We start from the raw sequence: 17,493 nt of genomic DNA, 5'->3' as shown, positions 1-17,493 counted from the left end.
ACTTGGCACGAGTAACTTACCGGGCGTATTCCATGTTGAAAAAAAAAAGAAAAAAAAGAATGAGAGAGGAAAAATTATATTTCTATCCATCGATTATATTGTAGACGAGCAGTCTTTATATAGCATTAGGAGGCTGATGAAGTTCGATAAAACAGACTAAGTTTGACATAATTAATCATAAATTAATCAAAATGAAGTTCGGTAAAGCTAATTAAATTTGGCACAATCAAGCATAAATCAATCAATGGTCCTACAATAATTCAAACATTTTAAGCTTTCTTGCAAGAGGATGATATTACCGGTTTTCACCTTCAACAACAAGCAAGTATTAACCAGCTACTCTTAGGTTATCGGTGAAGACCTCCTCTCAGCTTAGTTTACAACTTGCTTTGGCTACTCTTCTTCCTTCCGGACTTCACCATATATCTTCTCTAAGAAGGTCCCATACTTCTTTCGCTTTCTTTTTGCCTTTATATGAATTCTCCAAGATCAACTCTTCTACCATTTGATAGACACAGGATAATCCCTTCTTGTCATTCATTCTTCTGATCTGCTATCAGCACCTTCTTTAGTGCTTGAGGTAGTATGTCAAAATTCTACTCATTGGCCACCTCAATGCAGCCGTGGTCGATCACTTTTATTAATCCTTTAGATGTGAAAAACACTGCATCGTGATCTTTCGCTGCTTGAATTCTCCTTCATTGAGCTTCGGCAATGGCAATAGAATCCACCAATCCATGTCATATTTGATCTCTGATTGTATGAAGGATTGCTTGCTAATACCTCGATCGTCTTGACGGTGCCCGTTCAATCTACAGCAACGGATACATCTTCAAACTTGTGGGTTCAATATACATGGAATATGCACACAATTATAATTTTTTATTAAAGGGACCCTCTATACCAAATATATGAGTAGGAATTTACATGACACGCACACAATATATAGCAATGAACATGGGAAGTGCATGCTAAAAAAATACATTAATGAAAAAGAATTTAAAATTGGAGGATAAGAGAGATAAAATTTGCAAGGATCAACATTTTTTTTTGGAGAGAGATGGGCACATTTGCACTATTGATCTACAACATTTCGCTAAAATACTCAACTATAAAGGATGCAACCCAATCGGCTGCTCTACTGAGTTTTTCCAATGAAAAAACATACTTCCATGAATTAGGACCAATTGAAGTGCGTCTCCTCCTACACTCTGATCCTTTTGCCCCTTCACTTCCTCGTTCGGTTGTAAGATATAAATTTTGTTTATAAGATGCACTTAATCTAGTTTCTAAGACAGACAAAAGGTTATAAAAAGGAATTTAGTTTATCGAGGACAGGACAACGGGGATTTAATGTGTTTTCCAAATACATCTATTCCGGAAAGGATAGAGCAATGCTAATGAAATTTATTTCCATACGCATAACATTAATCTTGTGGTGTCATATGTTCAGCATTATTGGTCTCTCCAAAGGAAATAAAAAGTGCCCATTAAAACTAGCCCGTACAATAAGGCCCTCTTCGGTTGTGCTTCGTCATAGAATAACGGGCGCTAATTTGATTTATTTTGGATTATTTTGCCTAACGACCCCCTGCAACTCTCCTTTTCCCAGGTTCATCGGGATAAACCTAGCTCAACGTACCCTAACGTCGGGTGGAATAATCTTATTCCGGCTATTCTCAGATTCATCATCGCTAATCGTTTGTCTGCATCTTGTGATAGATTTGTTGCTTGTGATAAATGACAAGGATTTTTTTTAAAAAAAACTTTTGCTTTGTTTGAGTGGAGTAGGGGGAGGGGCGGCTTCGGACGGGAGGGGAGAGAAGGGAGAAGGAGGGTGTTTCGCAGCGGGACTCGAAAACAACGGCGGAGAGGGGTCTCGACGGCGTTCGGCATCGGCGTTGTTTTCGATCGGGAGGAACTCGCATTGCTGGAGGAGACCCATCGTATGTCAGCCATCTGATCTTCATCGGGCGGCGCAAGCTGGTCCGATACGGGCCCGGCACTATTTCACCTAACGAGATGTCCGTATACGTGCAAAATGATTTCTATGCGGAAATAAGCCGCATAGAAATAACGGACAAAGCTATGCGGGAGCACGCGTAAACTTTCCATGCGGATGAAAGGCTGCATAGAAATTCATGTGAATAGATTGTGCGGGAGAACGCATATACTTGCTATGCGGCACGAAATGCGTATAGAAATCCGTGAGGAATTTGTTGGGAAGCATGCATATATTTTTCATGCGGAAGGATACCGCATAGAAACATCCTAAGAATTTATGCAGGAGTATGCATAACTATTCCATGCGGAAGGAAATCCGCATAGAAATACAGTGCTGAATTGGGTGGGAGTACGTAAAGAACGTCTATGCGACATTATGTCCGCATAGAAATATATATGCGGAAGCCTTGGAAATGCATAAAATTGCATGCGGAGAAAAAAATTGAATCGAAAAAAAGGCGGAAGTTATGCGGGAGCATACATAAATCGTCTATGTGGATGAACTTGCATAGAAATAGGAGTATGCGTAAATCTTCTAAGTTGGTGACCCGCATAGAACTTATAGTCGGTTTTGTGCGGTCTCGTGCATAATATTTTCATGCGGAAGGATTTCCGCACAGAAATATTTGTGCAGAAGCTGGGCAACAATTTGCATAAAATGTTTATACGGGATGAAGTCCGCATAAATATATGTGCCGAAATCAAGCGAGAAAGCGAATAAAATTTCCATGCGGAAGGAAATCCGCATGAAGTATGTGCACAGAATTGGTGCAGAAATGTGCATAAATTTTCCGTGCAGAACCAAATTCGCATACAAATATTCGTAACTTGCGGACACTTATATTTTATTAGGAAAAGTTGCAAAAACAACCTCCAAGTTTGGATCATTTACATTTAGATCCTAAAAGTTTAAAGTTTATCAATTAGGTACCAAAATTTTTCTTTTGTTGCAATATAGACCAACTATTTTATCTTAGTTTCTAAATGTTATCGAGAGAGTTATCTGAAAACTAATTTTTTTGTAAAATTTTAAAAATGCCCTTCCCACTAACTTAGCAAGAGACTTATGCAGTTGAATGTGTGATAGATAATGAAGCGCTTTGAGATCTGTACAGGCAGACAGACAATAGATGATGGAGCGCTTTAAGAGTTGTGGAGGCAAACAATGATAGAGGATGTAGTATTTTAAGATTTGGGTAAATGAAAGAATGACGAAGGATGAAGTAATTTGAGATCCATGCAAATAGATGAATTCTAGAGGACAGAGTGCTTTGAGATATTTGTAAGTAGATGGACGATAGCCAACAAAGTGCTTTGAACTCTATGCAAGTGAATGGATGATAGAGGATACTACCTTTTGAGATCTATGGAGGCTGATGAATGACAGGATGGAACGCTTTGAGATCGATGCAGACAGATGAAGGATAGAGGATGGAGTGCTTTGAGATCCATGCAAGCGAGTGAATGGTTGAGAATGGAGCAGTTTGAGATATATGCAGACAAATGGATGATAGAGAATGGATCGCTTTGAGATTTGTACGGTGGATGAATGATAGAGGATGGAGCGCTTTGAGATTTATTACGTAAGGGTCGCTTAATAATTAAACTTTTATAAAATTTTAGAAATACCCTTCCTACTAACTTAGTAAGAAATTCTTGTTTTGATGCGAATCGAAAGAGAGTGCTTTGAGATCTGTGCAATTGGATGAATATAGAAGATGGAGCACTTTGAGTCCGTGCAATTGGATGAATGATAGAGGATGGAGCGTCTTGAGAGTTGTGCAGGTAGATAAAAAAAGGATGGAATACTTTGAAATCTATGCAGTTGGATAGATGACCAAGGATATAGTGCTTTGAGATTTGTGCACGAATGAATGATAGAGAACAAAGGGTTTTGGGATCTGTGCAAGTGAATGGATGACAGAGGACTGAGCACTTTGAGGTATGTGCAGGTTGATGGATGATAGAGAATTAAATATTTTAATATCTATGCAAACGGATGGTGATAGAGGATAGAGTGCTTTGACATTTGGTAGGCAAATGGATGACAAACCTTTTGACATTTGGTAGGTAGAAGAATTATAGAGAATGTAGCGCTTTGAGATTTATGCAAGTGGATGGATGATTGAGAATGAAATGCTTTGAAATTTGTACTTGTGGATGAACGATAGAGGACGGAACACTTTATGTTTTATACAAGTAGATGAATCACAAAGGCAGAGTGCTTTCAGATTGCGTGAAAGCCATGATTTGATTATTTTGGCCTTTTTTCTCACTTCGTTAATGGCGTCAGGATAGATGGCTAGGTCTCGTTACAACGAAAACAAAGTTTTGGTAACCATTCAAAGCTTTTCAAACTTTTGGATCTCAGTGTAATTGTGCTAAATATGGAGGGTGTCTCTATAAATTTTTCTAGATTGTATGGGTGTGAAGCTGGAAAGTTGATGTAACGGAGATGTGTGCTTTATTATTTTATATGTTGCGAATCCCTATATAGGCAAATATGCGGATAGTACGATGTTTCGTCAATATCGAGGGGTGCATAAAATATTTAAGCGGAGGTAATTCGCACAAAGCGACCTCACAGGCGTTCTCCGAAGGAAAGCCATAGAGATACGCTTGAGCCCCGTGTGCATTCCATGATTCCATTGTCATCTTGTAAACCTTAGCCGCCAATCCGTTCCACGAACCCTATCCTCCTCCTCCGCCATCGACGGAGGAGGTGGTAGGCCAATGGGTGGTGGTCGAGGGGGCATGCCGGCTCCGGCGATCTCAACGACAGATCGCACGTTGCCAACATCTAGGTTATTGTAGAGAGAGAGAGAGAGAGAGGGAGAGAGCTCTAGCCTAAGGGATATGCAATCACCTGGCAAGCCAACTGCTGTTTTGAGTTGTCTTTTAGCTTCTCATAATGAGACATTGTTTTCTATAATATGGGAAGACTTTGCTGGAAAGAGGAGAAGGAAAGATGAAATTATTGTGCAATAATGGAGTTTTAGTATGAATTCTGCATTTTCTAGTCGTAGGCTTAGTCAAGCTTTGTTCTTTTCTTAGCACTATCGAGATCTTTAATATTGTGTTAAGAATAATTAGTGGTTGCATCTGTGAGAATCTTCAATTATCTTGGTCACTAAACCTCCAGAGCTAGTCTCTGTTAGAATACTTGTAGTTTTCTTATTTGATGAAATAGATTGTTTGTAGTTTGTAATGGAAGTATTAGTCTTCCTAGTCCCGTAATCTTAAAAACCCTTTAAAAAAAAATTTGAAAATGTTGTGAGTGTCCCCAAGAAATGATGCAAGAATTTCTTGTGTTAAATGCTTGGGGAATTCTTTCCCCGGGTTCTGAATAAAGAACATGTTCCATTGAAGATGGGGGATAATTGCTGGGATATAGCAACAAGCCTACAGTAGGCAAAGTTTGATTCTATGAAGCATCAAATCCTAGTCCTTAAATAACATAATCTAAAAAAAGATGCTGTCAACAAAGTCTTCAGTAGAATATGAAAGCCTTGAGTTTCAAGCAGGCCTTGACTTTTCCCAGCTTCTCCTTTGGTTTATTGTCAGTGTCGTGCTTCGTTCTTTACTAGTTTACATAACATCTAGCTCACAACAGAAAATTTTTCTCTCTCCCTCAGTTTCTTTTGCATAAAATTCACCATTATTGCTTTAGAATCTGGATGTTGTCCATGAACATAGACTGATGGAGAAGAATGCTGGACAAATATGTTCTTAGGCAAGGAATTACCTATGGAGCTTATGCCCTCCAACTTAGTAGTGATTCTGAAACATGAAAAGGATGGAAGGAAAAGGACATGACAGAGTAGTTTAAGGCTCTCAGTTGACTAGGAGCAAAGAGAAGATCAACTAACAAGACTTTGAAGATACCTTAATTTTGACATCAAAAGATAAGTTGAAGGTTGATTTGAATTTTTGTTTATGACCCTACTATACGCCCATCAAGAACTGGAGAGTCTTCAGAAACCACACACGTGAAATGTTTAGATGTTTTCGGAACTAATAGTATATAAGTCATGACTTAGTTGGGCAATTTTTTGTTTGATATATTTTTTAGCAACAATGATGGCAAAGTGGCAATCAAAGGAGAGCTTAGAATGCTATTGAATGGAACTTTTGATGAAACAAATAATTGAAAGTCTCTTCTCTATCAATTCTAGTGGCAGCTCTACAATCTGTGACATAAGGAAGCTACTAATGATTTAGCAGAATGAAGTTGCCAAGCAGGGCTTAGCAACATATGTCTCCTATGTATGTTATAGACCACATCTATGTAATTCAACAAGTATTAGTCTATGCTACAATTTTTAACAAGGGATATAATATACTTTTCTGTGTTGAGATTGAAAATGCGAGCAACCTGTAATTCCTTAAAACTTCTTTAATCAACAAGCATAAGAGGGAGAATTTTTGATGAGGATGGCATAATCAATAACATAATGATATTCACTCGGAAAGCCAATCTCTACAGTCTACTCTGTTCATCGTCCGATTCCTAATCAAGCATTCACAGGTACACTTCCATGCCAAGGAAAAGGAGGGCTTAATGGATGGCATTGAGCAGTCAGAACAGAGGTCTTGAATAAAATGATTTACATGAAACATCAGGGTTGGTGTTCTCTCTCCATGTACAACTCCTTGTACAAGGAATCCTAAATGCCTATACAAATGAAGTTTTTGGACATCGTTTTAAGTTTTGGTAATTCTTGCTTCCTGTAGCCTTATTAGGATAATCTTCTTTACTGAAAGGGCTAAAAATTTGCCCACCATATTATAGATGGAAAAAGAATTATGAAATTTTGCAAATGTCAAAAAAACTATGAAGGACCTCTATATTTTCATTTTGGATGATTACAACTATCACACATATATACAGGGACTGCATACAGAGGGAAAACTAAGATAGCACTAGTAAGAAATGGCCTTTCAAGATTAGATGATACTCAGTACAGTTTCCAATATATGTTTGTCCCTTGGATGTGAAGCTGATGAGGGTTAGTACCTTGGATTTGTAGAACATTATGTTGAAGTCAAAACATTCAATCAGACAGGATCTCATACTGCAAAGAAGGTAGGTCAGGCTGCAGCTCTTTGGATAATGTGTCAGAATCCTATGATCAGAATAAATTCTGGCTTCAAATTAATATGATCAGAAGAAACAAGGGAAGAGGCACAAAGTGGAAGCTATGATCATTTTTCGCCTATTGCGTAATTGTCAGGAAAGGTCAGATAGGATCATATGCATCACTTGAAGAAACATCATCACCAGCAATAACATCAAGACTAAGAGACGCAAATGGTGAAAAAAGGAACTGAATTCTTAGTTGCAAAAAAAAAGGGAAAAGAAAAAAAGAGATCCTGCCGAGTTTGAGATTCAAGACATTGAAAGAGCTAGAGGCACTTCACTCTCATGGGAGTGTTGGGATGAACCATCATCACGGGAGATGCTCGACCCGGTTCTACCATTAGGAGTGTGGTCTCCATCTGCTTCGTGCTCCTGCGGCATCTCACTCATACCACCTGCAACGTCAGAGCCTATTACTGTGGCATGGCCGAACCGCACCTTCCTTGCACCACCAGGCGAATCAACAGGGGTATCTGTGGCTGGAGAATTGGTGGTGGCGGCGGCGCCGCCTCCGGCTGGAGCGACCGCTGCAGCCCTGATCGGCGGCCGCTCTACATCATCCTTCCTTACCGCAATCGATCGGTAGACGCATGTCATGATCCAGAACAGCCAAGGAATGGCCACCAAGATCATCCCGGCAATGGGGAACCAGAAGGGGATCTCATTCGCCGGATGGGTGATGTAGAGCACAAGGAACGTTCCGCCAATGAGGAGGACAATGAACAAGAGGCAGGAGACGAGCCAGAAGCGTTTTCTATCGGGCCTTGCCTCAAGAGGGGGCGGCATTGGTCTCAAGTGGAGGCCGCCTCCGAGCTGGTGATCTTTTTGATGAATTCACCTTCTTACATCAAATATGTTATGCCGCTGCTGCTTATTCTTCTTTGTTCTCTTTGGATATCGATCTTTTGGACTTCTTTGTTTTCGGGTGGTCAGGGTGGTGGAAGAAGGGAATTCATGCGGGGGAAGTTGGGCTTCCCTGGGGGAGGAGGCAAACCAAGGTTGGGTGTGGTTTCAGAGGGTGGACATATTCAAATGAGGCTTACGTAAAACAACGGTCACAAGAGAAGAGTCCCGGGTTTTAAGGTTGGGAGCAGAGGGAGCGAGAGAAGGGCGGAGAGGCCTTGGGGTCTTAACAGCATGTCCCCTATATTGAGGTTGACATGGTTTTGCGGGGGTGCAAATTTCATCGCTTCGATACCGATTTTTATATCAGTACCATATTGGTATGGTATTAGTATGATATAATATAAAATTTTTTTTGATATACCGAGTGTCGGTACGCCATTCGTATCAATATTGAACCAGTACAGTATGGTATACTTAGAACCGTCCGGTTCGGTACAGTATACTCGATACTGTTCAGTTCGATACAGTTTGACATACCATGGTGAGATGTTCTGATGGAAAGCTGCAAGCAGCTGAAATTTAGTGCATAATTATCGGACTATTAAGTATAGTTAGGAGTAACTGGTAAACAAAAAATGGCTAAATCATATATATGGTTGAACCTAGAGGCCTTCGAGCTCGTAGAATTTCTCACATCTTATTTGATTCAAATAACAAAAATATGAATACGGAGCAGTTTGCCAAATGAGTTCCTAATAAAATATTATGTCCCTATGCTGCATTAGAAATATAATATTTGACGACAAAAGTATGGATAAATTCTGTTTGTCTAGGAGATGCTCTACATGTGTGCAATGTAAGGTTAGAGACTGCCTCAGAATTCAGAAAGTGGTGACGAATACATAATCATGTAAGCACCATAACCACATCAAGAGTGCTGCGTACCAAAGTCATAATGTGGGAGCCTAACACATTCACGTCAGCAGTGTTGTGCATATCTAATGCATCAAATGGATATTGTGAAATAGGATGGCGAAATGTACTCAAGTTGAAGTTCTACTAATTTGATCAAGTACTTTCGAACATCACCACAAAATACAAGGTTTCCTTTTTTTTTTAAACTCAGAAGATACAAGATTTTTTTTTTTCGATTGATCAAAAATAAGGGTGAAATGTAAACAACTTATTGGTTCCACAATTTGACAAGGTCCCCCTCGCCAATTTTACAGCACACGAAAAAAGTAGGCAAACGCAAAACAAGCATCCAACTTCTTGCAATACTTCAACTTAGCACACCATGGTAGGACCCTGAATATAGGGAATTGTTGAGATCCAAGGAGCCCTTCTTCCTGGAAAACATATCTCCAATGAGAGGAATGATGGGCTTCTTCTTTGGCACCTTCCGTTTCGTTCTTCCGCCAAAGTCATCTTCAATCCCCCCAAGGCTAAGTGCTTGAGCCAGAGTGGGCAAGTAATCAAACTTTGCTTCAAGATCCCTGGTCCTCTCCTCTGCCCATCGATCGCTCTGAACTTTTGTGGGCTGTCCTTCTATATCCATACTGCCCTCTGCTGCTTTTGCTGCCTCCATCTCTGCCAACTTAGACATGCTTTTCTGGAGCTGCGCATTAAGAGTAGCGACCGCAATCTCCAACTCGGACTCCCTCTCCTTCAGCAGCATCAACTCTCGCTTTGTTTCCTCCAGTTCTGCCTCCAACTTCTTCAAAGAGCCGAAAATTAAGAGCTCATCTTCTCTGTCTTGATTGAACTGTGATGCAGAAGAAGTGTAAGAGGGCGGCGAAGAAGATGCTGAGTAGATAGGCTTTGGAGCTGGCAGTGCATAGATTGGCTCTGGAGTCATGTCGAGCTTGCCGTTCGAGTTGGTCTTCTGAGAATAAGCATCGCCTGCAAGAAAACGTTCGCCGAAGACTGCGATGGCCTCTTTCACGGAGCGGAAGGGACGGGTGGTGTCCACTTCCGCCCTCTCGGCGACCACAGCAAGAGCAGAGGATTCATGGTCTTCCATTGTTTCTCGGTGCTGGCCGATGTTGGGAGCTAGAAGGAAAGGAGGTGGTGCATATATGTCGTGATGATGATTCAGTTTGGTTTCTTTGCTTCTACTTCAAAAGCATACCGGTAAGATACTACCATTGTTTCAAGGAAAAGTAAGTTTCCAATGGAAAGAAGGGGACTCTTCACCTAAGCCTCCCAAACTGACCTAATGTTGAAGAGTAGAAAAGAGGACAGCAGGAACACAAGTAATTATACCAGCTCTTTATATAATAAAAAAAGAGAAAGTTATACTAGCTCAAACCTTAGTAGATTAATTTACTGCAAACCAGAAATTCTAGGTAAACACTCCTTGTAATGGCTTCAATGTTCATATGATTCTAGGAAAGACCATTAAATTGCGATTTTGCTACCTCTCATGCCCATTGATTTCCTAGAACAAGAGGAGGTAAGGTTGTGAAGTGCAACTAAGAGAAGTATGATGCATGGAACTTCCTGCAACAATGAAAGCTGCAGTGATCGGGGTTACATATAATCATTGTTTATTCAAATGGCAGTGAAAGCTCTAGTCTGTTTGGTAGAGTCCTGGATGCGACATGGAAAGTAGACCAGCTTTCTTATTCCTAGGAGTAGGTACCAAATCATTAACAAATTTATGTTCTTTGGAGAAAATTATGTAACTGATATCACTATCAAGAAGGTGATGGACACTAGAATTCTAACTTCTAAGATAACTTCTAATTATGCCGTACTTCTCCCAGAAAGAAGCAGCATGGATTTGCAACCTGCTCAAATGGCTTTTTATGTTTAGGGAGGCAGTATTCTCTCAAACAATGCCATGAATCAATGCAGTCACTGTCTTCGGGTAGCTTAAGTAATAAGAAATGCTTGGGTAACTGAAAAATCTCCCTCAAAAAAATTAGTCAGCTCGCAAGGAATATAATGTCGGATCCTTACTGAAGCAACTCAAACTGATGATCCACCTATGATCTTTCAGTACTTAATATGGTCGGGAAAATAATTTGATGGACGGAATTTAGTGAAGAACTTCAGAAACTAAACCAGATAAGCTATAAACAAGTCAACACTAAAAATGGCTTCAAACAGCAGACGAAAAGTAGTAATAAACCAAAACAGTCCCTAAAATTTCTTTCGTCGGCTCATTGCGAGTGCCCATGAATGCAATGCTTAAGTCATCACAGCTAACCTCTCAATTCAGTGTGCCATAGGATCAGTTGTTCTCAACGGTCAGCAGCAGTCTTGGTGGGCATCTTTTAAAGTTTTATGCGTAAGCAAAGCACATGTATCCTCTTTTGGACACCATGAAAACTTTACGACAGAAGTTACAAGGGCACCGTTTTCATTTTGGCCCATTCGGAGCTTGGTTGTATATCGTTAGTGACATCATTTAAGCAGCGTCAACCTATCTAGGCTTGATCGTTGCTTAACTCGACCCGCTCCAATCCAATCTAAGCTAACCCAATCGAATCATACATAACAAAGTAGACTCACCCAACTTGATCAAACCCTACCTAGCCCAACCAAATTAGATTTGAACCGAACCTGATCCAATTAAACCCAACCTAATCCAACCAAACTTGACTTCAACATCTAATTACTTTAAGTCCACGATATCACACTTCTTGTGTTTGTTTGATAATTACATAACTTTCTTTTGGTAAAACTAAATCCCACATTTTCATACCAAATTCGGACTAATCGGCAGTTCATGAGAACAAAGCGGTGCTCACCGTGCTTCACAATGAGAACAAACAAGAAAGCCACGTGAAATGGTCGCGAAGGTGCGCTTGGGCTTCTATTTTCTTTAATTCCCACCCCCTGGCCCGTGTTGCCAAAGCCGTTGAGTCCTCCGCCCTGCCTTCGATGCAACCGAGGCGAGCCCGAGAGCAAAAAAACTCCCATAAAACCCTGTCACAACTCTCTCAAAGATTCATACTTTTTCTCTACCATTCGCCCTCCCAATCCCTCGAGCCCAAGAATCCATGGCAAGCCTCGCCAACGTCCATCTCGGCACCCCTTTCCTCCCCTCCCCCGCCTCCCTCCGCGGCCGCTCCGCCGCCTGTGGCGGTGGCGGCGTAGCCCCGAGGCGGGCCCCGCGGATCCAGGCCAAGATCCGCGAGATCTTCATGCCGGCGCTGAGCTCGACGATGACCGAGGGAAAGATCGTATCTTGGGCCAAGGCCGAGGGCGACATGCTCGCCAAGGGAGAGAGCGTCGTCGTCGTCGAGTCCGACAAGGCCGACATGGACGTCGAGACTTTCTATGATGGATATCTCGCCGCCATCATGGTCGAGGAGGGCGCCGTCGCCGCCGTCGGCTCCGCCATCGCCCTTCTCGCCGAGACCGAGGACGAGATCCCCCTCGCCAAATCCCAAGCCGCCTCCTCCTCCGCCACCGTGGCCTCCGACGGCCCCGCCGCCTCTCGTCCGGTTGCCGATACCGCAGCACCACCATCTCCTCTGGAGACCGCCCCAGAAGCCTTATCCTCTTCTCCTCCTTCTTCGAATTTCTCTCCCGTGGCTGCTTCTTCGGCCCATCCGGCCTCTGAGGGCGGGCAAAGGATCATCTCCACGCCCTATGCCAAGAAGCTTGCCAAGGATCTGAAGGTGGAGCTGGGATCGTTTGCCGGAAGCGGGCCTATGGGAAGAATTGTGGCCAAGGACGTGGAAGTTGCTGCGGCGGCAGCGGCCGCAGCTCCAGTAACAACTGCTCCACCCAAATCCGTCTCAAATTCTTCTGCAGTGAAGGCTCCGGCTTCTCCAGCCATTCAATTGGGTACTGTTGTTCCATTCACCACAATGCAGGGTGCTGTAAGCAAGAACATGGTGGAGAGCCTCTCGGTGCCGACATTCCGGGTTGGTTATACCATCACCACCAATGCACTTGATGACCTCTACAAGAAAGTGAGGATTTTACCCTTATCTTTGATCAAGGAGCAGTTTTTCTGTTGAAATTTGCAGTCATATAAGCTTGTCTGGTGTATTGTTGAGATTAGATAAAGTCGAAAGGGGTGACGATGACTGCATTGCTGGCAAAGGCAACTGCTATGGCATTGATGAAGCACCCAATTGTTAATTCAAGTTGTAGAGATGGTAAGAGCTTTACGTACAACAGCAGCATCAACATTGCTGTTGCTGTGGCTATAGATGGAGGGTTGATCACTCCAGTTCTGCAGGATGCTGACAAGGTTACAATGCTTCTGCTGCTACTAGGGTTTATTTGTTCTGTTATCCTTATTGGGGAAATCTCAGAGTTATACTTTACCATGTTAAGTGGATTTCGTGGTTTGTATTTGCAGGTTGACATTTATTCCTTGTCAAGGAAATGGAAGGAGTTGGTTGATAAGGCCCGAGCTAAGCAGCTGCAATCTCATGAGTACAACACAGGTACTCTTTACATTTCGAGATAATGCATCTAGCAAGCAATCATTTTGTAATTGTAAATTCATACTTTTCCATCACAAAAAGGTCTGTAGTCACTTATTTTCTAGTAGTAGTGCTTTAGATGGTATTTCGATGTTACTTGGGTAGAGTGAATAAAATCCTTAAATGCATAACTTATCTTCTCCAACATTTATTCTTGGCAGAGGCTTAAAATACCACTATCATGCTTGTGTGTGTTAGTGGTTGGAACAGTGCATGTTCCATGCTGTACTGTTTTGACAATATGCATGAATTGCTATAGAGGGTCTTAAAAATAAGAAATATCTTTGTTTTTAATAGACGTTATTTTTTGATATAAATTTTTGATAATGGATGGTCTAAAGTTGATAGATGATAAGAGGATTAGATTAAATGTTAGATTGGATTAATAGGGGAAATCCTAGAGGATAAGGTCCTAAAAATCAGTAAAATAAAAATGGAATATCTGGAACATAGTTTTAGCAAAAATAGAAATGAAGATAAAACCTTAATCATGATTGATGGGCAAGATAGTATAGAGTTTTCGATATCTAAACTTTATTGTAAAAAATAATTGACAGACAAATGAAAATATATGTAATAGAAGTAGAGTGGGTTTGGATGAAATGGAGAGGTGCATTTTGGGGTATTATTGATTGATGCATAACTGGGCAATATAAAGAAAAATTTATAGAATGATGATAAGGCTTGCTATATGTTATAGCTGGCAAAAAGTGGGTTCAAGAAACAATTTGAATGTAATAAAGATGAGAATATGGAGATGATTGTTTAGTAAAATCAAAAAGGATGGACGGGGGACTAAATATTCTTTTAGGAGCTGTAGTAGTTTTGCCCATAAGAAAATAATGGAGAACTAATTGAGATGGCATACAACATAGATGTAAAAGGGCTCCAACAAAAAGGGGATATTTTTAATGTTTGCCAAAGGATTTAGGAGGAGAAGGCGTAGGCCTAAGATTATATGGATGGAAGTTGTTAACAAGGATGAAAAGCTTGAGATAACATCAAAGATAGCCCTAAATAAGAATGCTTGGTGAATGAGAATTCACAAAGCTGGCCCCAAGTGGTTGAGAGAACCTTTACAGTTATGGTTATAGGCATGTGAAAATATGCTTGATTCTTGTAAATATCTTGAGCACTGTATATCCTCTTAAATATTTTCTGATTTTTCTGGTAAGCATCATTAAGTATACATGTGCTATGTCATATTAGAAACTTCAAGTCACATGTTTAAATTGAATAGACATATGTATCCATAATACAAACACAAACATACATTTTACATGTATTTGAAACACATTTATATGTATAATTATGTAAATAATACATGCACGTATACATACAAATAATAGGAACCATGTCCATACATAGTTCTCTATCTTTGTACATAATGTTTCAGGCGATGCATTATGATATGCAACAATAGAAAACTTCATTAAGTCTATTCTTACTCCTTGAGATGCACATGGTCTGTCTTGTGTTAGTAAGGCTCCATTGCATGAATTGTTAATGTTTTCAGAATTAAGAAATTAAAAATAACTAATTCGTGCATATAACTGTGAGATGTTAATCTATTGAGAGATAAAATATACTTAAATTTGGCAATCATGCATCCCTGATAGTTATATACTATAGCTTTAGTTGTATGCTTTTAGGGTGATTAAGAAAACTAGAATGGTTGCTAGTTCGAAGAGACAACAATGTATTTTTTGGGTAAGGGTTGAAGAAAACTAGAATAGTGGTCATGTTTTAATGTTCAAAACTGCTGGTGATTGATCATATGCCCATTCACTACTGATCTTGTTCTATAATGTTGTGATCCGCCTTTTTGATCCTCCAAGATTGTGAGAGAAGTGGTAAAAGAAGGTAGACAGAGGAGTTCGATTAAGGAGATGACATATGAAATGATGGAAGGACAGCGACCACGTTGGGGATGGGGGAGGTGTTCGCTCAAGGTGGGGAGAGGGGAGTGACAGGGAATAACTATAACTATTATAATAACAGATAGAAATGAATCTGATGGTAGCTGTATACCAGAGCAAGGAAAAGTAAAAGAAAAGAACAAAAAATGAAAGGGGAAAGAGAAGTGATGAATCAAAAGAAAATGCTGTTCATAGAGGTAAAAATGGAGAGAAATAGAGGATGAAGGAGAAATGAAAAGAAGGGAAGAAAAAAAAGGCAATGGAGGGTCCGGGTATAATGGCAAATATTGGAGACTGCTGAGTGTGGCTTGAATGAAGCCTGGTTTAGAGAAAGGGCCTTGTTATACCTCCCCAAATTGCACTTTGGTTGCCTAGTAGGGCAAGAGACAATTCTATCACTTGTTACAATACTTACACGATAGTAAAAGTTATATCCTGGGGGTATTTAGTGATTTTGATTGAATTGGTGCTCTGCTTGCTGGACAGAGGTCAGTCCTTGAAGTGCATGTTGGATTCCTTAATTTCTTTGCGGAAGTAATTCATTCATAGAGCGCATATAATTACTCCTAGAACTCTTCCTCTTTTAAGTTCATCTTTCTTGAGTAATGAACATCCTTATTCCTCTTCTTGAAAGATATCTAATTTATTTTTCTATACAAGCTGTTTCTTGACTAATTTCTACTTTCTTTAACCCTTTATTTTCTTTGAGTAGATATATTATTTGACCTATAATTTTAATCTAAACAGCTTGAATATATGGTTTCATATTCTGTGCTGGATACTCTTAGTTACTTTTGGCAAATATGCTTTATGAATTTGCTAGATTTATGATCGGCAACACTTACCAGATCTCGTTTTTATGACACTATATCAACTTCTTATGTTTAATCTGCAGGTACATTTACTCTGTCAAACCTTGGAATGTTTGGTGTCGACCGTTTTGATGCAATTTTGCCTCCTGGAACTGTGAGTGCTAATGCTGAGACAATTCCATTTGCAATACTTTTAACTTACAGCACCTAAAAATCGACAATAATTCCATATTTTTCGTTATAAATTCTGGGCTGATCTGTGCTGAAATATGCTGCAGGGGGCAATTATGGCTGTTGGTGCATCCCAGTCAACTGTTGTTGCTACTAAGGATGGTAGAATTGGTGTGAAGAGCCAGATGCAGGTAATAATATCTTAGAACTGCACTAACCTTTTCCTCAGTGGATCCTGCAACTTAACTTTAAAGTGCCCTAAGGTTAATTCTTACACATGGAAATGCAAATTTTTGCAGGTAAATGTTACTGCAGATCACCGGGTCATTTATGGAGCTGATCTTGCTGCTTTCCTGCAAACTTTGGCCAAAATTATCGAGGATCCCAAAGAACTCACACTGTAGTTGCTGCTTCAACGACTAGTTATTACTTGGTAATCAGATTTCTTCTGTCAACTGAATTCAGTAAATCATGCTCATAGAACTAGTTTTTTGAGTAAGACTTTCAGAATTGGCGCTTCTTGTATTATGAGCTAGCTAGTATATTCAACCCGGCTCACAGCACCTTGTAGGTTTCAGGGAAACTGGCATCTTTTATTTATGTGTTGACCCCTTATTCTCTCTTCAATTTATCAGTCTGTTGACCATATTGTTCTCTCTTCAATTTATCTGTCGCCTTGATATTTCTTTTTTGGAAAGGACTGTCACCTTTGATATTTGAAATAAAGTTTTGGCATTTTGAGTCAGATTTTTGAAGCTGTGACTGCTATTCCGATAGAAGCTGAGACTGTTGATCAGTCACTGAACTTTTTGATGTGATAATACTTTCCCTGTTGCAGTGCCACTTCTGTTTATAGTTGATCATGTTTTGTGCTGATAAAACAGAGATCCAACACCAGGATATTACCAAAGGATGCGCATCAGCTGTATTTTATTGAGTTTTGAGGCTGAAGTAGCATTTGGTGTGGTCTTTGATTATACCAGGTAGACTTATCTGCCTTAAATTTGTAGATTTGTGACTTCAGCCTGTTCAAAAGCCAAGAGGAATTGGACATACCTATTAAGTTATCTACCTGCAATTACCATAGTGAAAGAAACAGTACGGTGCATCGAAAGGTCTGATGGCCTTGGTTCAAATTAGAACTTATG

At 40.3% G+C, this 17,493-nt stretch overlaps 3 protein-coding genes across 3 annotated transcripts; 1 reads left to right on the top strand and 2 right to left on the bottom strand.

The window, feature by feature from the left end:
• Nucleotides 1-7,244: 7,244 nt before the first annotated feature.
• On the bottom strand, nt 7,245-7,930 carry LOC103701418 (uncharacterized). The gene is made up of 2 exons (XM_088720836.2): nt 7,547-7,930; nt 7,245-7,513 (listed from the first exon to the last, which is right to left on the bottom strand). Exons 1-2 carry the CDS (start codon nt 7,928-7,930, stop codon nt 7,394-7,396), a joined length of 504 nt encoding a protein of 167 aa, XP_088576962.1. The 3' UTR covers nt 7,245-7,393.
• Nucleotides 7,931-9,059: 1,129 nt separating this feature from the next.
• On the bottom strand, nt 9,060-10,198 carry LOC103701419 (WEB family protein). The gene has a single exon (XM_008783454.6). The coding sequence runs from the start codon at nt 10,011-10,013 to the stop codon at nt 9,273-9,275; it is 741 nt and encodes a 246-aa protein (XP_008781676.3). The 5' UTR covers nt 10,014-10,198; the 3' UTR covers nt 9,060-9,272.
• Nucleotides 10,199-11,683: 1,485 nt separating this feature from the next.
• Nucleotides 11,684-17,090, top strand: LOC103701371 (dihydrolipoyllysine-residue acetyltransferase component 5 of pyruvate dehydrogenase complex, chloroplastic-like). Its single transcript, XM_008783409.6, has 6 exons — nt 11,684-12,921; nt 13,014-13,205; nt 13,317-13,404; nt 16,258-16,328; nt 16,453-16,536; nt 16,645-17,090. Exons 1-6 carry the CDS (start codon nt 12,001-12,003, stop codon nt 16,747-16,749), a joined length of 1,461 nt encoding a protein of 486 aa, XP_008781631.4. The 5' UTR covers nt 11,684-12,000; the 3' UTR covers nt 16,750-17,090.
• The last annotated feature ends 403 nt before the right edge of the window (nt 17,091-17,493 follow it).

This window comes from Phoenix dactylifera, chromosome 4 (assembly GCF_051530095.1).
Source record: "Phoenix dactylifera cultivar Ajwa chromosome 4, Ajwa_hap1_PhDact_Kaust_v1.1, whole genome shotgun sequence".
Lineage (NCBI taxonomy): Eukaryota > Viridiplantae > Streptophyta > Magnoliopsida > Arecales > Arecaceae > Phoenix > Phoenix dactylifera.
This window is presented reverse-complemented; position numbering and strand designations above follow the sequence as displayed.